This window comes from Stegostoma tigrinum, chromosome 31, assembly GCF_030684315.1.
Source record: "Stegostoma tigrinum isolate sSteTig4 chromosome 31, sSteTig4.hap1, whole genome shotgun sequence".
Taxonomy (NCBI): Eukaryota; Metazoa; Chordata; class Chondrichthyes; order Orectolobiformes; family Stegostomatidae; genus Stegostoma; species Stegostoma tigrinum.
The window spans coordinates 15,703,107-15,728,256 of record NC_081384.1 but is presented as its reverse complement, the minus strand read 5'-3'; the positions used below and the strand labels follow the sequence as shown (position 1 = coordinate 15,728,256).

Genomic DNA, 25,150 nt, shown 5'->3' with positions numbered 1-25,150 from the left:
GAAGTTGCCTTTGCCAAGGGAATGTTTTTATGGGTTGTTGATATATTGGAACAGTTAACTATAAATGTACTTAATTTTAAGGATTTGATACAGTTACAGTTCATTCATTTCTTTTTTATGTGTTTTTAATTGTATGAAAATAAAGTGTATTTTAATTAACATTGAATAATTTGACCAAACCCTAACTAATACTTATTTTAAAAAGGTCTAGACTATCTTAATATATTTTGAGTGGGTTTGGTCTGGTCCTTAACAGTTCCCATATTATACTTGGCAAAATGCAACACTCTCATTCATCACCAAGCAGTGTAAATTTCAGCAAATGTTGAAAATATAACACTGGGTTTTGGGGTAGTAATGACAGCAGAAGTGATGACGTTTGTCGATTGTTTCAGAAATGTAAATTAACACCTTGTGCAATCTAATCATACAGTTAAACGGTGAAATCCAAAAGGTGTTTCTCAATGAACATGCAGTTCTTCTCCCTAGTTTGAATGCCCAGCTGAAGTCACTACAATTAGAAATCATTGAACTGATGAATTTGCTCCTTTCTTCTGCTCTTCATCTGTCCATTTTAAAATCCAAATTTGTGCCTTGTTGCATGCGGTGTGACTGGATTTTAATGAGGTCTGCACTTCAAAATTACTGCAGAAAATCTCTTAGCTCTGCAAAGGCTAATTTTATTTGTGGAATGTAAAATTCTCAATTGCACATTTCAGTTTTTTTTATTTCTTTATATCTGGTTTCTAAGACATCAGTGCTGGAGGTGCTTGAAATCAGACACTTTCAGATGAATGATCAACAACAGGAGGATTTCACCATTTACTAATCTTGACAGGCAAACACCATTGCTTTGCTGATTGCAAATTCTGACTTAAATGATTCAGTATTTTAAAATGATTCTTTGGTTACAATTTTTTTTGTTTTTCATGTCACTTGTATCATCAGCTTGACTGCTTGCTTAAATATTTCTCTTGGTGTATCAAGATTTTCTTTGTTGTGTATTTTTTAAAATATTTTTAAAAAATCTTTCACTGAATAAAGGCATTACTGGCTAGACCAGCATTTATTGACCATCCTTAGCTGCCCTCGGGACAATTAAGAATCAACCAGATTTCTATTGGTTTGGAGATGCCTATAAGCCAGATGAGATATAGATGGCAGATTTCCACCCCAAAAAAAATTACTGAACCAGATGAATTTTTCTGACAGTGGCTTCATGGTCATGGTAAGATTCTTGATTCATAACGTCAGACAATGACTATTGATGGTGTATTGCTGTATTGAAAGAAAAATTAATTACAATAATTTGTAATGTAGTAACGAAAATGTTTTCATTGCAAGTATGTAAGCCACAATCTTGAAATGACGAGGATTGACATTGAAGCTAATTTTGAATCCAACATATGAGATTCCTGAACAATCTCAGCAAAAAGAAAAGCATGATGCAAAGACACTTCTTGTTGCAGGTTCTACACTAGTTGAGACTCACTTTCTCTGATGTCTTGTTTAGATTAATGGTTTTTTTTTTAAAAAAGCAAAGGTTGAAATAATCATGCAGTTAAATATGTACATTGAAGGCTCTTCCAATGACTTGATATTGTAGTTCAGATTTCATTGAATACCATGGTTCTCCAAAGCTGCCAAAACATTCTTCAAATAACTCGAGTCTGGATAAGCTTGCCTGTAAAACAAGAATAAAGTTTTTTTTTCAGGAATTTTAATCCACATTTACTCCACAAATGAAGCATTAATTTGGTTTGTGGCTGAACATGTATGTAATTTTGAAAAGTGGCATCATCAATCAATTATCTATGTTCCAACATGCTAATGGAGTACTCGAATTAATAGCTCAATGTTTTAACCCCTCATGGCCTTAAATTGCTGAGTAACAAAACATTTTATAGGTCACAATGTTAAATTTATTGCTGCCTTTGCATTTGCCAGGATTTTCATGTTTCTGACATTGCTTCCCTCCTGCCATCATACCTTGATGTGCTTATCATCCTGACCTATTGATATAACTTTCCTCACTTCGCTCAGTTGTTGCCTAATCTGAGATTTGTAACCTCCTATTTTAGAACTGGGTTTGCAACAGTTGCAGTTTATTTTCATGATGAGGTTTAAATCACATTCAATATTTCCAGAAGCATTCACATTAGAATACAGCAGAATTTCAGTATTTACAGGTCTCCCCTTCAGCTTTGGCTTTCAGTTTTGTATTTGATTAGGAATGTCTTTTTTTTTCCACAGCCATTAGCTTAAATTTTAAAGTCCCTATAACTTCATGTTTCAGATTTGGCGATGATCACACAACTCCAAGTTGTTCAGTACTTTTTGTTCAAGTATTGAGATCCAATCACAATTTCCTTGATTTCTCTCAGCATTACCACTAGCTCCCCCTATTTGAGCTATCCTGCAGTCTTTTTTTTCATTCTTCTTTTCAGGGATTCACTGGCTAAGCCCACATTTATTGCCCATGCCTAGTTGACCAGAGCCAGATGCGAGTCAATGTTATTGCTTAGTCTACAGTCACGTGTATACCAGAGCAGGGAAGGACAGCATCTCCTCCTCTGAAGGATATGCATGAACCTGGGTTTTAGGACAAGGCTATATCAGGGAACAATTTCCAGCATCCTATGAGTCTGCTGTGTTCAGGTCAGGGTGGAAAAGGGTTCATGACTTCTTTCCTGGCCCTGAGTGAACAAAATTTATTTTTATGGCTTTAAACAGTGATTAAGTGATTACTATTAGGTTAGTTTTTTTTTAATCCAATGAAAATCTGGAATACAGTTCCCTATCTGCTGTGGTGGGATTCAAATCTGTGTTCCCAGAACATTAGCCAGGGGTTTTGAAATACTAGTCCAGTTACATTAGCATGTGCCATCACCTCGCTCCGATCCATATCCTCTTCACCCTATCTAGCAGTATCGGTTAAATTCTTTAATTCTTGGGTATCGAGCACAGCAGGCTTTAGCAGCTAATGCCAGCACGCTTTGGGCAGATTCTATCTGATCGCGATGGACTATGAGCTCAAACATTCAGTGCTTCCTCTGCTTTTGTGTATGTCTGACTAGTACTGTTCCTGCTCTGTCCCTCATTCCTGTTACATAGCTGATGCATTCTGCTACCTTACTTCCTTACAGTCTGTTACTCTTCTTTTTCACTTCAACCCACTGTATGGTAACATCAAACTCAGTCTTCCCCTCTAACCAAGATTTTTTTTAAAAAAAAGTTTCTCTCCAAGTCAAGAGGCTCTACAATTGTGTTTCCCAGATAACAGATTCCTCCTAAGGTATGTGTTCCTTTGTAACCAAACTGCTGCTGAGCTTGCAGGGTGCTAGTCTCAAATTCAACCTAGCCATTACTATTGAACCGAATGAAATCATCATGATCGCTATATTCCTTTTTGTTTTTGAGCAGTAGATCCTGGAAATGGTTATGTTATTGGCAGCAGGTACAACTCCACTTTTTTTAAACTGGTGCCATTACCACCCTAAATAAAAACCAAAAGAATTGTGGACGCTGTAAACCCGAAATCAGTTCTAAGGAAGGGTCACTTGACCCGAAATGCTAAGTTTCGTTTCCCTCCACAGATGGTGCTGGACTTGCCGAGCTTTTCCAGCAATTTCTGTTTTTGTTTGCCATTACTATCGTCTTGCCTTGCACCAGCATCACTCCTTATTGAGTCAATTCTACCCTCCTTGTAAACACACTTCTTCCCTTCCATTCCTTTCCCTCTTCTCTCTGACCTGACTTGCAGATGTCTTAACATTTTCATCGCAAACTTTTTCATTCTTGGCGATTGTTGATCTAAATTACTAATATTTCTCTCTTCACAGATGCAGTCTGAACTACTGTGCATTTCCAGTGTTTTTCTGTTTATTTTGTACATTTTAAACTGACAGGCAATTGACTACAGAATAAATTTGCATTTGAAACCCTTTACAGTCAATGAAGCAACTTTGATTACAATGCAAACATAGTTTGAAAACAGCAAATGAAATGAATGGATAACAAAATGTGGGGCTGGATGAACACAGCAGGCCAAGCAGCATCTCAGGAGCAGCTTTTGTGCTCCTGAGATGCTGCTTGGCCTGCTGTGTTCATCCAGCCCCACATTTTGTTATCTTGGAATCTCCAGCATCTGCAGTTCCCATTATCAATGAAATGAATGGAGTTATTTGTGGGAGGAATGTTTATTGTGTTAGAGCCTCTTTCACATGCAGAACAAGCCCTCGTTTTAGCACCTCATCCAAAATAAACATTCTTCCTGTTCTGCAAAAGTCCCTCTGCAATGTACTGCACAGTCAAACTCCAGGCTCAGAGCAGGGCGTGAATTCACAGGGATGAAATGCAGCATATTCCACTATTTAATCCTCTGTATGTGTAACTTGTTTAGAAATAGTTCAATTCAAACTGTTTAGGAATTGGGATTAACAAAAAATATATATGCATAGTCAAAAGGCCACCACATCACAATTGCAAATTCTGAAGAAAAGTTGCTGAACACAAAACATTAACTCTGCTTTCTCTACACAGATTCTGTCAGATCTGACTTTCTCCAGACATTTCTGTTTTTGTCTCAGATCTTGAGCTGCGGTTCTTTGTTTGAATTCATTATATAAACTGTAGTTTTATGAGCAACCAAAATACAGCTTAATTACCTTATTTGATATTTGTTTTGAAAGTGTTTTAAGTTTATCCATTGTTACACAATTTCACATTTAAAACTTGTATTTGTGAGGGCCACAACTGAATGAAATAAGATAAAGTAATTCAATGCCAGAGTTTTTGTGTTTTTTTTTAAACGCACGGTTCTCTCCACGGTCTGATTTTTTTTTTAAAGGAAATTTTTTTTTCCTCTGAGTAGACCTTTTTTTTAGAATATCATTCAATGTGAAATTTTAAAGTTAATCTGAAGGTATTAATCTGTAAAATGTGATGTTGAGTGAAAGATGTACCAGTTGGTAGCTAAATATCAGTCTTATTGTCTGCCACAGAGAAACAACCGACTCTTTAAGAGAGATAACAAAGTGTGGAGCTGGATGAACACAGCAGCATCTCAGGAGCACAAAAGCTGACGTTTTGGGCCTAGACCCTTCATCAGAAAATGGGAATGGGGAGAGGGCTCTGAAATAAATGGGGAGGGGGGAGGCGGATCAAAAATGGATAGAGGAGAAGATAGGTAGAGAGGAGACAGACATGCCAAAGGGGCCGGGATGGAGCCTGTAGAGGTGAGTATGGGGCAGGTAGCTCCCTCCGTTCCAATCCCAACCTCCCCATCAAACCCGCAGACAAGGGAAGCGCAGTTGTAGTATGGCGCACTGACCTCTACATCGCTGAGGCCAGACGCCAACTCTCCGACACCACCTCCTACCGCCCCCAGGATCCCACCCCCGAACACCAAACCATCCACAACCTCATCACCTCAGGTCACCTCCCACCCACAGCCTCCAATCTTAGTGTTCCCCAGCCCCGCAACTGCCAGCTTCTATCTCCTTCCCAAAATCCACAAACCTGCCTGCCCTGGTTGGCCTATTGTCTCCGCCTGCTCCTGCTCCACCGAACTCCTCTCCACCTATCTGCACTCCATTTTTTCCCCCTGGGTCCAGGAACTCCCTTGCTACGTCGGTGACACCACCCATGCCCTCCACCTCCTCCAGAACTTCCAATTCCCCGGTCCCCAACACCTCATTTTCACCATGGACGTCCAGTCCCTATACACCTGCATTCCCCATGCAGATGGTTTAAAGGCCCTCCACTTCTTCCTGTCCCACAAGCCTGACCAGTCCCCCTCCACTGACACCCGCCCAGCTGAACTCGTCCTCACCCTCAACAACTTCTCTTTCGATTCCTCACACTTCCTACAGACAAAGGGGGTGGCCATGGGTATCTGCATGGGCCCAAGCGATGCCTGCCTCTTTGTAGGTTACATGGAACAATCCCTCTTTCATACCTACACTGGCCCTAAACCTCACCTCTTCCTCCATTACTTTGACTGTACAGACGCCGCTTCTTGCTCCCAAGAGGAGCTCAAACAGTTCATCCACTTCACCAACACCTTCCACCCCAACCTCAAGTTCACCTGGACCATCTCCAACACATCCCTCATCTTCCTAGATCTCTCTGTCTCCATCTCAGGCAAGCACTTAGAAACCGATGTCCGTTTCAAGCCCACCGACTCCCACAGCTACCTGGAATACACCACCTCCCACCCACGTTCCCGCAAAAATTCCACTCCCTATTCCCAATTCCTTTGCCTCTGCCGCATCTGCTCCCAGGATGAGGCATTCCACTCCCGTACATCCCAGATGTCCTCGTTCTTCAAGGACCACAACATTCGTCCCCGATCCACCCCGCAGTGGTCGAGAATGTCCTCGACCGTGTCTCCCACATTTCCTGCAACTCATCCCTCACACCCCGCCCCCGCAATAACCGCTAAAAGAGAATACCCCTCGTCCTTACATACCACCCCACCAATCTCAGGATACAACGCATCATCCTCCGACACTTCCACCATCTACAATCTGACCCCACCACCAAAGCCATTTTTCCATCCCCAGCCTTGTCTGCCTTCCGGAAAGACCAGTCTCTCCGGGAGTTCCATGTCCACTTCACACTCCCTCCCAAGAAGTGCTACGCTTGCATCCACACCTCCTCCCTCACCCCCATCCCAGGCCCCAAGATGACTATCCACATCAAGCAGATGTTCTCCTGCACATCTGCTAATGTGGTACACTGCATCCGCTGCACCTGTTGTGGCTTCCTCTACATTGGGGAAACCAAACAGAGGCTTGGGGACCGCTTTGCAGAACACCTACGCATGGTTCGCAATAAACAACTGCACCTCCCAGCTGTGAACCATTTCAACTCCCCCTCCCATTCCTTAGGCAATGTCTATCCTGGGCCTCCTGCGGTGCCACAACGATGCCACCCAAAGGTTGCAGGAACAGCAACTCATATTCCACTTGGGAACCCTGCAGCCCAATGGTATCGATGTGACTTTCACAAGCTTCAAAATCTCCCCTTCCCCCACTGCATCCCAAAACCAGCCCAGCTCGTCCCCGCCTCCCTAACCTGTTTTTCCTCTCACCTATTCCCTCCTCCCATCTCAAGCCGCACGTCCATTTCCTACCTACTCACCTCATCCTGCCCCCTTGACCTGTCCGTCCTCCCCGGACTGACCTATCTCCTCCCTACCTCCCCACCTAGACTCACCTCTACAGGCTCCATTCCTGCCCCTTTAGTTTGTTTGTCTCCTCTCTACCTATCTTCACCTCTATCCATCTTCGATCTGCCTCCCCCTCTCTCCCTATTTATTTCAGAACCCTCTCCCTATCCCCCTTTTCTGATGAAGGGTCTAGGCCCGAAACGTCAGCTTTTGTGCTCCTGAGCTGCTGCTTGGCCTGCTGTGTTCATCCAGTTTCACACTTTGTCATCTCGGATTCTCCAGCATCCGCAGTTCCCATTATCTCTTTAAGAGAGGAGGTGTGTTGGGGGCAGGAAACTTACTGAGATATTCCTCCACTTGTCTTTGTTTTGTGAGGGATATCATTCCATGTCACCCGAGCCAATCCTGAGGGACCAGATACTATTTTGAAGGTCAGTCCTCTAGTAAAGGCTTCTCTTAACAGCCTTAAGATCTTTCTGCCGTTAGCATTATCTGGCAAAAAGGCTTGAAAGATACCGCCTTTAAAAGGTTGTCCTGGGTTTGGATCACATTCCTTTAAAAGAAAAAGAAATGAGTACTCAAAGCAGATTTTTTTTTGTTGCAGTTCTGCCATAAAAATCAAGGCTTGTCATATAACTCCACACTCTATGGATGTGTTGGATCTGCTGAATGTTCCTCGCTTTTTCTCCCTTATGACAGATCTCTAGCACCGCAGTATTTTGCATTTGCGACTGATTTTTTTTATTCACAATATTAACCATTGACATCTTCGAAACACCAGTCCCCAGAGACTTAACTGAACCACCATAATTGGTATAGCTGGGCTCAGCTCACAGACCCTAGGTTCTATGGTCAATAACTCACCTTGTGACTCCTTAGACCCTGTCCATCATTTAAAAGGCACAAGTCAGGATAACGAGAGTCCAGAGTCAGTATGTTGCTATTAGCGTAAAGGGCAAGGTTGGTAGCTGTAGGGAATAATGGATGACTAGAGAAGTTGAGGCTCTGGTCAAGAAAAAGGAGGCACAGGGCAGGTATAAGATTGAATGAATCCCTCGGAGTATAAAGGAAATGGAATATACTTTAGAGGGAAATCTGGGGGACAAAATGGGACGTCAGATAGCTTTGGCCATTAAAGTTAAAAGAATCCAAAAGGATTCTACAAATACATAAAGGGCAAAAGAGTAACTCCAGAGAGAATAGGGCCCCTTAAAGACAATTAAAGTCATCGATGTATGGAACCACAGGAGACGGGTGAGATACTAAAATTTTGTCAGGTATTTTCTGTGAAGAAGGATATGAAAAGCTAGAGAACTTGGAGAAATAAATAGTGATATATTTTCAAAAGTATCCATTTTATACAGGAATGTATTAAATTTTTTATAATTTCAAATAAATCCCTGGGAGCTGATCAGGTGTATCCCAGAACATTGTGGAAAGTTAGGGAAATGATTAGGCCCCATGCTGAGACATTTGTATCATCAATAGCAAAGGTGTGAGGTGCTAGAATACTGGAGGGTGGCTAACGCACCATTATTTGAAAAATATGACAAGGAAAAGCCAGGGAACTATAGAGCGGTGAGCCTGACTTCAGTGATGGGTAAGTTATTGGAGGGGATTCTGAGGGACAGGATTTACGTGTATTTGGAAAGGCAAGGACTGATTAGGGATAGTCAACATGGTTTTGTGCGTGCGAAAGTGTGTCTTACTAACTTGATTGAATTGTTTTGAAGAACTGACAAAGCAGATTGATTATGACACAGCCGTGGATGTTGTCTATGTGGACTTCAACAAGGCATTTGATAAGGTTCTATATGGTAGACTGGTTAGCAAGGTTAGGTCACGTGGAATCCAGGGAGAACTAGCCATTTAGATTTTTTTTTTAAAACTGGCTTGAAGGTAGGAGGCAGAGGGTGATGGTGGAGTGTTGCTTTTCAGACTGGAGGCCTGTGACTAGTGGAAGTGCTACAAGGGAGGATGTTGGGTCCATAGCTTTTTGTTATTTATATATATAACTTGGATACTAATATAGGAAAAATGGCTAGTAAGTTTGCAGATGACACAAAAATTGGACAGTGAGCAAGATTATCTCAGAATCCAATGGGACTCTTGACCAGATGCGCCAATGGGCCGAGGAGTGGCTGAAGGAGTTTAACTTAGATAAATATGATGTGTTGCATTTTGGTAAGGCAAACCCAAGGCAGGGCGTATACAGTTAATGGGAAGGTCCTGGGGACTACTGCCGAACAAAGACACCTTGGAGTGCAGGTTCATAGTTTCCTGAAGGTGGAGTCACAGGTAGACAGGGTACTGAAGAAGGCATTTGGTGCAGTAACTTCCATTGGCCAGTGCACTGAGTGTAGGAATTGGGATGCCATACTCCAGCTGTACTGGACAGAGGTTAGGCCACTTTTGGAATACTGTATTCAGTTGTAGTCTCCCTGCTACAGAAAAAGAGATGAAACCTGAAAGAGTGCAGAAAAGATTTACGTGGATGTTGCCAGGGCTGGAGGGTTTGAGCTATAGGTAGAGGCTGAATAGACTGGGGCTATTTCCCCTGGAGTGTTGGAGGCTGAGGGGTGACCTTTATAGAAGTTTATAAAAGCATGACAAGAATGAGTAGGTTGAATAGCTGAGGTCTTTTTTTTCAGAAAAGGGGAGTCCAAAACTAGAGGGTATAGGTTTAAGGTGAACGATCTAACAGGGGCAACTTTTTCACAGAGGGTGTGCATGTATGGAATGAGCTGCCAGAGGAAGTGATGGAGTTTGGTACAATTACGCATTTAAAAGGCATCTGGATGAGTACATGAATAAGAAGGACTTACGTGGATTATGGGCCAAAGCTGGCAAATGGGACTGGATTAATTTAGAATATCGAATCAGCATGGATGAGTTAGACTAAAGGGTCTTTTATTGAACTGTACGATTCTATGACTTTGTGATTCGGGATATGATAGAATGTTCCCGATGTCCCTACCTGCATGAAGCTTGGGCAAAGGAGTCAGCTTGACCAGCACCCCCTCCATCTTCTTAAACATCCACTCCTTCCACCACTGCTACATGATAGCAACAATGTGTATTGTGGACAAGGTGCTAAACTTCAAATAACAACAACTTACAAGCCTGCAATGTTTGCCTCCAAGAATGTCTTGCTGCCTCCAAGCATCAGATGTAGGTACGTTTAAGAGCTGGGTCTCCAACTGAGTTTGTAATCGTGGCCTCATTGAGCATGGTCAGTACTTTGCCTGCCTCGAACATGCAAACGGATATGCTGTTTGTTGTTATCGGCAGTTTGCCCTTGTGGGACACTCTAAAACCAGAGGGCATAATCTCAATGTGGGGGTTACACATTTTAAGATAGTGACAAGGAGGAATAACAAGGTGTGGAGCTGAACGAACACAGCAGGCCAGGCAGCATCAGAGGAGCAGGAAAGCAGGGTGCTGCTTGGCCTGCTGCGTTCATCCAGCTCCACACCTTGTTCTCTCAGACTCCAGCATCGGCAGTTCTTACTATCTCTGACAAGGAGGAATGATTTCTCTGACGGCGATGAACCTGTTGAATTCTTTATTGCAGAGGGCAGTTGAGGCTCAGTCATGTAATATATTTAAGGCTGAGATAGGCAGATTTACAATCAGTAAGGGAATCCAGAGTTATAAAGGAAAGATAGGAAAGTGGAATTGTGTATTACCAGATCAGCCATCATATCACTGAATGGCAAAGCAGATGGGTTGAATGGCCTACACCTGATTCTACATCTTGGTCTTATTATGCTCTTAACTTTCAAAGTCATTAAGGCAGGTTAACTGAATGGAGAACGGTGTATCTGTATAAAAATGAAAGTTTTCCTTTGTTCATGGGATGTGAATGTCACTGACTCAGCTAGTATTTATTGTCTATCCCTAATTGGCCAACCGCAGTTTAGAAGTGACAGCCTAGTGGTATTATTGATGGTCTATTAATCCTGAGACTCTTAATCTTCTCAGGACATGGGTTCAAATCCCACCGTGACAGATGAACCATAGTGTCTCTGTAGTGCAGTAGTGATCTGTAATTACCCTCCAAAGAGCATCTCACCCAGACCACAACCCTGCATGGGGTTTTACCATGGCCAATCCACCTAACTTGTATATCTTTGGCTTCCACCCTACTACCCCGCAGTCCAACGTATCCAGAGGAAACCCACACAGACACGGGGAGAATGTGCAAACTCCACACAGACAGTTGCCCGAGGGTGAAATTGAACCCAGGTCCCTGGCGCTGTGAGGCAGCAGGGCTAACCACTGGACCGCCATGCTGCCTTATGTCAACCAAAATTGCTGTGGGTCTGGAGTCATGTGTAAGTCAGACCACTTAAGGATGACAGATTTCTTTCCCTAAAGATCAGTAATAAGCCAGATTAGTGTTTATCACAACTAATTAGCCTAGCTTTTTAAATCCAGACTTCTTTTTTTGAATTCATATTTCACCATCTGCCAGGGTAGGATTCAAACCCTTGACTGCTCTGCATGCACCAACCAACACAACCTTCTGCTTGCCATCAATGTTAATTCCCCCTCCCACTCCCCTGATAACATGTCTATCCTTGGCCGCCTCCACTGTCAGAGTGAAGCTGAGCATAAACTTGAGGAACAACAGCTAGTATTTCACTTTGGAAGCTTACAGCAAAATGGCCTTAACAGTGAATTCACCAGCTTCAAAATCCCTCCACCCCCAGCCTTATTCCATGTCCAGCCCTACCCCTCCTGACCTGACCTAACCTGTCTGTCTTCCTACTCGCCCATCTGCTCAGCCCTTCCCGAGCACCAAGCACAATAACTCCCAACCTGTATCCACCTATCACCATCTTTCCTACTCTTTGTCCCATTGGACCCACAACACCTCCCCCCTACAACCTCATTTATTTCTGGACTCCCCTACCCCTCCCCAGTCCTGATGAAGGGTTTTGGCCCAAAACGTTGACTTATACCTGTTCCTCAGATGCCTTTCCAGCCTCACATCGATAGACTTCAGAATGTTAGCCTGGTGCTCTGGATTACAATCTAGTGAAATTACCATTAAACCACCACCACCTCTTTTTATTCTGAAAAGTAGAAATGCAGAGCTCTTGTTGAATGATGAGAGGTTAGGAAATGTTAATTTCCAAAGGAACCAGACTGACCTTGTTCATTAGCCATTGTGAGCTAACATAAGGACACAGCACACTATTATGCTCGCTGTCAGTATGTTGGCAATTCTTGGAAGACGATGTGAGCACAGAACTAAAGATGTCTTGCTTCTTTAACTAAATTTTCACTTTAGTTTTGACTAACAGCTGTTTAAGACAAACAGGAAGCAAACTTTGACCCACCCATTGCCGTACAAATGATTTAATTCTCCTTAAGTGGATCAGACTACTCACCCTTTGAATACCATCAGGAATGTAATAGGTTATTTTCAAGGTCAGGTCTCTAATAAATCCAGGTAAACTAATGTGCAGAAGTGCCGACTCCAAGCTCCCCAGACATTGGTTTTCATTTTTAATTGAATGCGTGGTTTGGTGGCATTCTGGACAAGACGATTCAGAAATTCTGGAACATTCCTTACACAAATCATGGCCACAGTCCAACTTTACTAAGCAACCACCTTGCTTACAGGCACTACAAGACGTGGCTGATTTGATTAGTTCTTGCGCTTCCAGTCCAATGGCTGGACTTCTGATTTGACTTTGCTGAGAATTTCTCAACAGTTTCCACTCCTGTGATGTTGTCACACTGCTGTTATCATGCTGCTGTGTAGATGCATCTTGCAATCGGTCTCCTGAATCTGTAGCTGTTTCAGAGGCATTTGATCCATCTCTATTTTGTAGAAGCACTGATGTACTAGTGTAAGAAATTACTGGTAATGACTGTGTGCCACTCTCCACTTTACTGCTATGCAAGCCATCTCCTCTGTTGTGCCAATGACCTTCCTTCACCAGCTTGTTGGCTGTAAACTGGAACTTATCAGGCAGTGCCTTCTTTGCCTTGATTCCCTCTCCCTCTCCAATGTGCTTCATCACCTTCTGACTTTTAGAATCCCCCTGATCATGAAGAACTGAAAAACTGCTGTATTCTTCAAAAGGCTTTGGTGATTTCTTCTGATCTGTAAATGGATTGTGCTCCTGCCCTGAATTTGACCTAGTGCCATTGTTCTCAACTGAGTGCTTTTTCAGACTCTCTTCTTCTACACCTGGCTGGGAATTACAGTTCTTTTTGGGCTTTCCCACCACCTTCCTGTGACCCAAACTTTCAATAATTTCTTGATCTGTATCCAATGAAGAAGGCTGTTCCTCTAGTTTTTCACCTTTTCTCAGGCTGGTCTCATCCATGTCGGGCACTGGAGTCTTACTACCATGAGGACTCTGACCCAATAATGAAGAATATTCTGTAAATTTGCTGGGAACCTTCCCCTCTGTATCTTTGAATGGCTCTGTACCAATGTATGAGTATGGATTAGAAGCTGCGAAGGAGACATCTGTCGCGGAGAATGTATCTTTAAACTTGGGTTTAAAAGTTTCTGTAACTTTCAAGCAATGTTCATAAGTGGCAATAATTCTGAAACCTGTCTGTTCTTTAATGAATTTTACTTTCGGAAAGTTCTTTTTCAGATTACTGTACCACTGATCTACTGTTTTCTGACTGCTGTGCTCAATTCCAAGATCTGCATATGAAAGAAACTGCTGAACCAAATTCTTCATTACCAATGTGTAAAATGACAAAATGTCCTGCTTGGCAGCAGTGGTATTTGCTTTACTCACTGCACTAAGTTTTACAATTGTTATATCTCCCTGGGTCTGCTCATTCACCACAACTTCAGTTTTACTACTAACGTTTCTAATAAGAGAATCATAGATATCTTTCAGGTATGACCATACACTTGACTCCACTGGAAACTCTTCAGTGATGTGCTCTTGTTCGACAGCTTTGCTTTTGGTCATGCCCTGGAAGTTGTTGCTAAGGTCTCTGGAAGGCTTTGGTTTTAGTAATTCTGAAGTGCTACTTGTTCTTCTCAATAATGGTTTGAATGAATGACCATCTGAACCTTTGGTAGTCAAAGACTGGAGTGTTTGCATGTTGCCTTGCAGGTCTCCCTGATGAAAGAGAGGACCTGTTGATGTTTCAAAGTGATATGGCTTGATAGGACCATGGGTTTTGTTACTTTTGGAGTACTGAAAAAACTTGTCGCCTTTATTTGTACTAAGAGCAGAAGAGCTTTCGTGTCCCCTGAACAGAATGTTATCAGCTGCTTTATCAGGGCTCTTAAGATTCTTGGACTGAACACTTAGTACTGAAAAGTCTTTGACCATCTTGGTAAGAGAGTCTTCCCCTGTTTTGTTAGGTAAAACAAACTCCCCCGTTGCACTTGTTAAGGTTTTGTCAGCAGAAGTAAATAGCTGACTGTCACTACTACGGCGCCTCAGTTTTTGCTGAATTTCTGAAATCGAGCGATGCTTGTTATCCTGTTTACTAACCTCAATACTGTGGCTTGTCAGTAAATTATCAATTGAACATGTTTGCTCAGGTACCAGAGTCAAGTCATCTTCAACTGATCTGCTCCCTGTCTTCGAAGGATTGATGTTTTCTCTTAGACCACCAAAGGTTGGAGCCAATTTGTGATCCTTTCTGGCATCTGCCTTTGGGCCTCCCACTTGCACAAACACATCATTGCCGTTGTATCCCCGCAGAGATGGTGGTACACTGCTGATACTAGCCTGGCCACTTTCTGAATCTTTCCTTGGAGCTGGATGCTTTCCTTTTTGAGATTTTGCTGCAAATTCTTCCTTGCAGTCCTGTAAGTACTTCTTAGCCAGACAGCAGTCATCTGACATGCCTATTAAGTAAAAATAGTTTTCATTTTCATTTAAATTTATTTTAGGGAACTGTACCTGGAGGCTTGCACAGATGGTCTGGAGGAGAGACATATCTGAAGTTATATCCTTCTTGTAAATCTGTTCCTTACGAAGTCTAACCTCAAAGTTCTGATAGAGTTTAGAAAGTTCTTGATGTGCTTGCAGCATCGATAGCTTGCTGTCCAAACAGTCAGAAGTATCTTGCAAAATTAAGGTGGTGATGTCTTCACTGGTAATATCCAACACCTTAACGTGGTACTGACGAAGAATGTTTTCATAGCTGTCTTTATAAAATTTCTGAATATACTTGTAAATATCTGAATCCATCAATAAAATGTAATCTTCAATATTCCCCAAATGTTGCTCTCTGCCACGTTGAAAGTCGACGTCTTTCTTAACATTGTCATTCTCAGGGCTTTGCACACCATTTTTAGTTCGCAAATCTTCTTCCCCCTTGATGCTAGAGTCTACACTTAATTTCCTAGCAGCTTTTCTGATGCTGTCTGAATGACCCACAGCTCTGTTTTCTGACTGATCGTGTTGGACTTGCTCAGCTTCATAAGAGCTGCTGTTGGCTTGGTTGGGTTTTAAACTGAGCAAATGGTGAATTTCTCCACTTAGTTCCTGTATTTGAGAAAATCTTCCAGCAACATTGCATTGTTCTGCCTTCTGATCAAAACTGAATTGGACATCACTATATTTCTTCTGCAAGTATTTCATTAATCCTTTTCCACTGAGAAGTTTTCCATAATCTATTGTCATAGAAATATGACAGATAACCTGCAAGAATATTACAAAAAATAAATCTACTGCATTCTATGACGTGTAATTAGGCCCGAATAAAGTGGACAACAAAATGTGAGGCTGGATGAACACAGCAGGCCAAGCAGCATCTCAGGAGCACAAAAGCTGACATTTTGGGCCTAGAATGAATCTGATGAAGGGTCTAGGCCCGAAACGTCAGCTTTTGTGCTCCTGAGATGCTGCTTGGCCTGCTGTGTTCATCCAGCCTCACATTTTGTTGTCTTGGATTCTCCAGCATCTGCAGTTCCCATTATCTCCGAATAAAGTGGATCTGCCTATGCTAAATGAAAACTAATGCTAAGTGTGGGTCTTTCTTCAAATGCAATTTGAACAAATGTTATTTCAAAGGAGAATGTCCTTCTTGCCCACTCCTAATTAAAAATGGATATTTCAGCACGGAATTAAAGGAATATGAATATGTACGCAGCATTAAAAATGGGAAATAACATTGACAATATTTACCTCACACAGATAGTACAGGTATTTGTTTGCATGTAAGCCGACCTCAAAAATACCCTCCAAAGGGCTTAAATGTCAACTATAAAGTGAACTGCCGAAAGCTGTGGATAGTTGTCACCTATGTCAATCCCGAGCACAGTTTGTTTTGTTTGGGTGTGTCCTAACTCTCCCACATCTTCAGAACGCAGCCCATATTCCCTAGTTGATTAATGCAGCCAGTTACAAAGGATCAGTGAGTAAAACTTCCTTTGCAGGCTGAGAAGCTGAAGTTGCCTATTATTGCACAGCTAACGTTCATGGCAATCACTTGCTAATGACTCTGTGTAATGTACAATGTGCCTTGCTGAAAACAGGAATCAACTTCTACACCAAATTTATGCAAAAATATGAATTATCGGCACAAAAAATGATGGTGCCTCATATACCAGGCCAATTTGTACCCTATGATTTTTGGAATGCATACAAACATTGTCTCAAATGTGAACTGTGCAACATACTCCATGACAGTCATGAATATTTGTAATAAAACTCAACGAATGCCTAATAGTCAATCTCCTGTGGCACACTGTGCAATTCACTTGAGGTCTTCATGTGCCATGAGTGGTCAAAATATGATGACTTAATTCAGTTCCTGTTTTAATGTCCTATATCCAGTCGTAATTTGATAGCTGTGTCATAAATGACAAGCCAAATTTCCCTCTTCACATAGCATCCTCCTTGCCCAAAGTTTGCTATTCATAGCTCAACCCTTAATATTGCACAAGAAAAAGGCAGCTCCCAAGAACTATCACAGCCACCCCAAACGTAAGACCACAGAAGCAGAATTAGGCCATTCAGCCCACCAAGTCTGCTCTGCCATTCGATCATGGCTAACATGTTTCTCAAAGCCATTTTCCTGCCTCCTCCCCATAACTCTTGAACTCCTTACAAATCAAGAATCTGTCTTTCTCTTCAATACGCTCAATTTGGGACCCTCCCACAGCCTTCTGTTGCAATGAATTCCATAGATTCACTACTCTCTGGCTGAAAAACTTCCTCCTCTTTTCAGTTCCAAATGGTTTTCCCTTCACTCTGAGGCTGCGATTGAAAGTGCGCTGCTAGCTAACACATTCTAGCTAACTGAGCCAATCGATTCATTTATTTACACTTACATTGGGAAATGCCTATGGCCACACTGCAGTTACTTGTGCTGTGAAAGAGGGATATAATTAACATGACAAATTTCCAATGGCAGCTTGCATTGTAAATGTGAACACAAAAATCAAGGAACCAGTGGGAAGGGATCACAGATGAAATTTTTGATTGATTATACATAGATATAAAATGGCACCCTTTGTGATTTCATTTTATTTCAGCATGGTAGACTGAATTTAGCAAGCAGTCCTAATACATGATAACTTACAACTAATATCACAATTCAAAACTATTTCCCAACAGCTTGTACAGAAAGCCTCAGCTTCATTTCAAAAGCCACTATATCACAAAAATCAGAAAATGTTAGAGACTATCCTGCTTCTCGGAAATATTTTTAAGTGTATTTGCTATTTATCAACAAATTGCTGTAATAAAAGTGTCACATTTACTGAAAATATATATGATCCCCCGCTGAACATGTTGCACTCTGCAAGCTGTAAGATCTAAGCATTTAGTTTGCACTGCCTAAGTGATGACGATCAGCAGGCATCATGTTCCTCAAATATGTAAAATAAACGCTAGATTTTGAGGATATTCAAGTAATTCATCAGTTACCTGATCAACTTTGATCTCAGTACAAGCTGATTCTACTTTTAATTTGTAATGCTTCCCAGAAATTGAAAGAACATGATTTTCCACTTGGAGAACCCGTTGAGCCACTGAGAAAGAACAGAGAATATTGGTTATTGTTAATACTACAAGCCAATGCGTGTGCTGAAGTTGGCAGCTGTTAACTCAACCACAAAATAGGACTCTTCAAGAAAGTATTGTCTCTCTCATCCAAGGACCTTTATTTCTTTAACAAAGTCTCACCGCACCCTTCCTCCAAAACAACCAATATTTCAGGAGCAAAGGTGACCCCCACCACCCAGAATTCTTTTGTCTACTACCAACGACCTTCTTAAACCCATTCCCCTCCTTCCTGTCTCTCTGGGTTCAGGGCTAATTGCTATCTTTACCAGCCATTCACTTGCTTCAGTTGCTTCCCTTTATCCCACCAAATCAGAACTCTTCCAAGCCATCGCCACCAATCCAGGCCTGAACAGTTTCTGTCCTGGCCATCTCATGTCCTTTTCAAGCTTATCCCATTCATACCTTCTGCACGGTCAATGCAGTTACAGCGCAAAACTCCTGACCACTCAGCTTTCTTCTGAAATCGTGCCAGGAACAAGGAACAACTTTTTAAAATAATTTCACAGTGCACAACAAGCAAGCAACAAAATCAGGTAAGGGTGAAAGCTCATGCTATGCACTGTACATTTTCACAATCAGTTTAAAGACCTTCTGTGCCCTAATCTGGATCAAATATGATTTGCCTGTGGACTTCATCAAGATTGACACACTGGTTCACTTCTAGGCTATAAAACAATTTTTTAAAATTAATCTCACAATTCAATATTTGTGATTAAAATTAATCCTTAGCAGTGTAAAATGCTTTCTCTCTGCAGATGCATTTTCTCCCTTTAAAAATCAGATGCATCATCTTCTTGCTCACAAAAAAAACACACCCATCAGCTCTCTTTCCTTGCAATCTGTGCCCGTTCACCTTACTTTCCAGGGAATCCATGGCCTAATCATTAATCGCCAATTCTGCTCCTAATGTGTCAATCTGTCCTCAGCCTGCTCCATCCTGTCTCAGGTTTTCCCTCAGTATGCTGCTCCATGGCAAGCTCCCACATCATTTGGACTTTCCCTGTCAGTAGTGCAAGATGTTGGAAATGCCTGAGACAGCACCAACCCCATTACTTAGAATCAACATTTGATCCAATATTATTCTCCTCATTATGATTTGAAGTTCTGAAAAATTCTTTCATAGAATGATTGGGCACCATTGGTTAGGCCATTACTGTCCATTTCCAATTGCCTTTCAAAAAGTGGTGAATTCACACCTTAATTTGAATTGCCTGAGCAGTAAAATTAAATTTTATCATCATGAAATTGATGATAAAAGAAACTGTTCTATTAAAATTGCTGAGATGGCTTAGATTAGTGCCCTTTGGTCCTAGTCTCTCCTACAAGTGAAAAACATCTTCTCCATTTCAACTCTCTCCAGGCCTCTCAGTAATTCTGTAACTTTCAAAGAGCACCCCTTCATCCACTGAGCACAGACCCAGAGTCCTCAACCACTCCTCATTTATCCATGAGATCATTCTTTTAATCCTCTTCTGGACCCCTCTCTCAGGTCAGCATGTCTTTCCTTAGATACAAGGCCTAAAACTCCTGATAATATTCCAAATGGGAAATTACCAGAGCCTGATATAGTCTCAGCAGTACTTCGCTGTTCTTGCATTTTAGGCCTCTTGAAATGAATGCTGACATTGCTTTTGCCTTCCTAACTGCCAAGTGAACCTGCAGGGCAGTATGACCTCAACGAGCAATACTTACAAAGCCTTCCTCTTGTGGACTGCAGCCCATATGTTCAGGTTCAGCTCACTATGGGTTTGTTCGATTCTGTCATCGCTCTTTACTAGAATGTGCTACTTTACCTTCTACCTCTTCAAAGACAATGACAGCAGACGTTGGCAATTCCGATGGAAACAGGATATCGGTGATCTCGCCTCCTCCATTCTTGGCCCGTAGAAAATGAATCATGAGTTTATCTTCAAGATTCCGTTTTGAGATATCCGTGGGTAGATCAGACACTTGAATGGCTCTATTCATTGTAAACTGTGAAGAAATCGTTTTGTTAAAGCCTGACAGGAATGCTGCGATTCCCTGCATTACAAGTGGGCACATTTTGCAAAAAAAAGCAAATTTGTTTCAACCAGCACCTTATGAATCAACACTCTCATTAAACCAGCAACAATTATATACCCGAAATACTAGAAATTTACTGTATTACATGATCTCGTCAATGTTCAAGTAGTCAGCTGGGGGGTGTGAGTGAGAATGCTGTCTGCCGGTTAGTTCCATTTGAGGCAAATTTGCTTTATTATTTAAGTGATTTATGCTGTAAGTATAACAGTGATGCGTAAACCCACTGCATTACATTTCTATTACTTAGAGTGTGTTTTCACATTGATTATGTGGACTTCTTGATCAACCAGAATATTTGATCAACTGGTACACTTCTGCTCCCATAGAAGCTGGTTAATGAAAGGTTTGCTGTTCTTAATTAGTTCTTGAGCTATCCCAAAGACATTAAATGTGCTACATCAATGCAAACTTTCTGTCTTTTATACATGAGTTTTAACAAGCAGGAGAGGGTCAGTGAGGTGGATCTGATATTTATGCAATCATAGTGATGATTAAACGGTAATTGATGTCACTTTTGGAGCAAGGTTACAAGATCAGTATGTTCTTCATTTATCAGTTGATTTACATTGAAGAACACTAATTACTATTCAGCAAAGTGTAGTGAGTGCTGCCAGTAAGTATGATGCTGTGCATTAAATGACCATAAAAATTAGAGTTTAATATGACTCATTCAAGCACGGGGTCCTTTGAAATATAACTACATGAAAGATGGCAAGTCTCTGATATTCACAATACAGACGAGGTTTACCGGGATGTTACCAAGGATAGGAGACTCAGTTATGAGGTAAAATTGGAAAAGTTAGTAAAGTTCTTCTTGAGATAGGGAAGGTTAAGAGGCAAAAAAAAGACTTTCAGGATAAAAGGTTTTGATAGAGTAGAGAAAAATATTTTCTCTCTGGTGAGTGAGTCAATATGCAGGAGTCATAACTTTAAAATCAAAGGCGAACTATCTGGAGGTGAGATGAGAATTATTTTCACTCCAGAATGCCACAATCCAGAATGCTCTGTGTGAAAAGAGTACGCAAACTAATTCCATCAATCGTGCTTAATGGGATTTGGACAGTATGTGAGGATGAGTGACTTAGTGGCTTACAAGGGCATGTGGGACTAAGCATAACATCTCTTTAAAAGGGATAAAACTGGATAAGTGGTCTCCTGTTCTGTGAGTTTCTTTGATTGTAAATACAACGGCTACTACAATGACCCTGACATTTCAGGTTCTCCTTTCGGTTTTATATTGGTATTTTGAGATGCAATCAAGCCTATTATATTTGGCAGACTTGTTTCAAAAGGACCCTATATGAAAAATAACAATAAGGACAATGATGAAATATACAGCAGGCTGACCAACAGCTGGCTACTAATGCATATAAATGAAGGCTCTCTACTGCAAACATCCACCTCTTTTCGATATAGAAATAATAGGAACAGCCAGTGCTGGGGAATCTGAGATAACAAGGTGTAGAGCTGGATGAACACAGCAGGCCAAGCAGCATCACAGGAGCAGGAAAGCTGATGTTATGGAATTCTGAAGGGTCTAGACCCGAAATGTCAGCTTTCCTGCTCCTCTGATGGTGCTTGGCCTGCTGTGTTCATCCAGCTCTACACCTTGTTACCTCTTTTTGATATGTTCTTTTACTGGTAGTTTTAATTATCTATTTGTCTCTGGTTTTAAATCAGCTTTGTACAGTTTAAAAGCTGAAAAACCTTGTCAACTGCTGTAGACAATAACTGTTAAAACTGTTGCACATGAAAATGATACCAAGCTTCGCTTTTCCATACTGATTCTCAGGCTTTAGACATTGTTTGTATTTATGGATCTTCCCTAGTTGCCTGACTATATTGTTTGCTTGACCTCTCCCGAGGGCATTGGTGTGCATCTGAATCACAAGTAGACCAGAAATTCAGTGAGAGTGGCAGATGTCCTTCCCTGATGGACATTACTGAACCAGATGGGTTTGCTCAACAATCTGACAAGGCTCATGTTACTAACACCAGCCTTTCCTTCGCCCCCTTTTTAAAACGGAGTTCAAATTGCAGTGATGGGATACCAATTCACGTTGTGGATTATCAATCCAAGCTTTTGAACTATGTAGTGTAACAGGATGCAGACTAAGCTACTTCATCCACATCTCATCTTCCTCTTAGGCAGATATTCTTCCATTGCAAAGTTGTGAGTCCTGAGGTGACTGGATCCACACACCCTGCCAGAGGTGCGATAGGCAGTGTTTGAAGAAGCAGGTTGGTAACAGGCTTGGGTTTCGACACACTCCTTCAACTGTTTGTGCCTGGCCTCCACCTGGGCCTGTCAGACATGCTCAAAATGGACAGCCCCTCATGAGAAAGCTCAGAGTGCAGAGTTTGCTTTGGGAATCTTGTGCCAGGAATGGAGTCAATACAACCCAACCAGCACAGCTGATCAACTGTAGTCAGCGTCTCAATACTGGGGGCATTGGTTTGAGAGAATACCAATGCTGCTTGGCCTGCTGTGTTCATCCAGCTCTACACCTCAGATTCTCCAGCATCTGCAGTTCCTACTATCTCATCACTGATTAGAATATAGGTTAGTCAACAATGCAAATATCTCAAATTACAACACAACAGGGTGGTATTGTCACTGGACTATTGATCCAGAGACCCAGATGATGGTCTGGGGAATGTGTTCAAATTAAATTGGAATCAAAAGAAAATCTGGAATTAAGGGTCCACTAATGACCATGAAACTGTTGCTGATTGTCAGTGGGAAAGCCCATCTGGGTCACTAACGTCCTTTAGGGAAGTAAATTACTACCGTTACCTGGTCTGGCCTACATGTGACTCCAGACCCACAGCAATGAGTTGCCTGTCAATTTCCCTCTGGGCACTTACGGATGGTCAACAGATGCAGCCTAGCCAGTGATGCTCACAATCATATCAATGATTTGTTTTCAAAAAATCATAACTACGCGCAAGATAAAAGCACTTTTCTGCAGCAGAGTGAACTCACCTGCTAGGCTGAACAGGACTTGGGGTCGATGGGGGCTCAGGATTGGGTTCTTGACTATGGGTTAGCGAGGCCGCATCCGTTCACAGCAGATCCATCTAGAAGGGCCGCAGAATGAAGACTACATTCAATGTCACGATGCAATTTACGGCCAAACTGAACCTACAGCCCATCCCCCCCGCATAATGGGTGTCTCCACTTCCCCCTGAAGAAGCCTCTTTCTGTTGCAGAAAGACCATTGTAGATTTCCGCCTGTCTCTCCAACATCCCCCGAACCCCGGGCTGTCCCCTCTCCGGAAGGTTTGGGGGGGTGTTTCTGGTCAAACTACTGCCAAAGTAGTAAAGGCTTGAAATTCCCACCTGCTGCGCTGCTTGTGTGTCAGTCCCCTCGCGTCGGCATCCAAAACAAAGAGACAAACGTAAACGCAACTGGAAATGTAACAATCGAAAGTGAAACTCCTTGAGATTCAATGCCCGCTCTCAGCTCAAACTGATTCCGAGTTCACCTCCCCCCGTAACCCTCCAACAAATCAACATGGGAATCTACAGCACACCCCGACCCCTAGGCTCACTCAATCCACTGCCATTCTCTAAAGGTTGGCTCTCTTTTAATTCCTAAATCCAAAAAGAAAATCAAGAGATAGTAAGAACTGCAGATGTTGGAGTCAGAGACAACAGTGTGGAGCTGGACGAACACAGCAGGCCAGACAGCATCAGAGGAGCAGGAAAGTTTGACGTTACGGTTGGGAATAAAGCTTGCCATCCAACTCTGTGGCACCGCAAGCACGGGGAACTGAGACCCGACCCAGCCCTGTTCTGAGGAAGGGTCACCGGACCCGAAATGTGAACTCTTCTTTTTTCCTTCACAGATGCTGCAAGACCTGCTGAGCTTCTCAGCAACAAAGTGTGGAGCTGGATGAACACAGCAGGCCAAGCAGCATGTTAGGAGCACAAAAGCTGACGTTTCAGGTTTTCTGATGAAGGGTCTAGGCCCGAAACGTCAGCTTTTGTGCTCCTGAGATGCTGTTTGGCCTGCTGTGTTCATCCAGCTTCATACTTTATTATCTTGGATTCTCCAGCATCTGCAGTTCCCAATATCTCTGAGCTTCTCAACAACTTTGTTTTTGTTCAGCCCTGTTACGTTGGGAGTCTTGAGTAAATTAGAATTAAACCCCATGAGACTCCTGGGAGGAACACGAGAGAGAAAAAAATTATTTTTGTTATTTAATTTTTTGAACAGTTGAATTATAAAGATATTAGCACATGGGTGGAATGAAGGCTATAGCTGGCTGAGACTGCAGGTGGTAGACCATATTTTATTAATGGGATATGGGCATCACTGGCACAGTCAGCAACTGTTAGAGTACCACATTCCAATGGGTCTGGAGTCACATTTAGGCCAGGCTGGATAAGGATAGTAGCTGTCCCTTCCAAAAGGATACAGGTTTTACAATAATCAATGGTAGTTTCATAATCACCATTACTAATCCTAATTTTGTTCATTAAACCCGAGCCCCCAGACCATGAGGCTTGGCACGAACATTACCAGTCCAGTAACATTGTCCACCATGTCACTGCCTCTGCACAACCACGCCTCTCAGCATTATATCCAATCAGGATTTACAATTATAATTGAGAAGTGGGGAAAATGTTGAAACCAAAAGGAAGACGATTTGGCCTAACATTGGGGTGGGGATCCCAATAGATGACAGGGGATAGTGGGGAGGGTGGACCAGGAAAACCAGCTGATAACAGAGGCCAAATAGGCAGATATATATGATCTGGCACCACGGAGGCTCAAGGCAAGGAGCTGAGCTGCCTCAAGAGTACAGTACAGTACGGGTGGAACTCTGCACGGTTAACAGTTGATAGATACTGTATACTAGTCAATAAGTGCAGGCTCATTCATTA

The 25,150-nt window shown here is 42.1% G+C and overlaps 1 protein-coding gene across 4 annotated transcripts; it reads right to left on the bottom strand.

Annotated features, from left to right (window-relative positions):
- Positions 1 to 714: 714 nt before the first annotated feature.
- si:busm1-163l24.3 (uncharacterized) lies at positions 715 to 23,802 on the bottom strand. 4 transcript variants are annotated; one of them, XM_048560923.1, is made up of 7 exons: positions 23,600 to 23,797; positions 23,243 to 23,337; positions 19,986 to 20,166; positions 18,055 to 18,158; positions 12,574 to 15,822; positions 7,516 to 7,727; positions 715 to 1,684 (listed from the first exon to the last, which is right to left on the bottom strand). In XM_048560923.1, the coding sequence occupies exons 3-7, from the start codon at positions 20,158 to 20,160 to the stop codon at positions 1,615 to 1,617; spliced, it is 3,810 nt and encodes a 1,269-aa protein (XP_048416880.1). In that variant the 5' UTR covers positions 20,161 to 20,166; positions 23,243 to 23,337; positions 23,600 to 23,797; the 3' UTR covers positions 715 to 1,614. The 4 variants fall into 4 exon arrangements, with proteins under 4 accessions (XP_048416880.1, XP_048416881.1, XP_048416884.1 ...); XM_048560924.2 differs by lacking the exon at positions 7,516 to 7,727 and having other exon boundaries at positions 23,600 to 23,802; XM_048560927.1 differs by lacking the exons at positions 23,243 to 23,337; positions 23,600 to 23,797 and adding an exon at positions 17,457 to 17,494 and having other exon boundaries at positions 19,885 to 19,986.
- Positions 23,803 to 25,150: the final 1,348 nt, after the last annotated feature.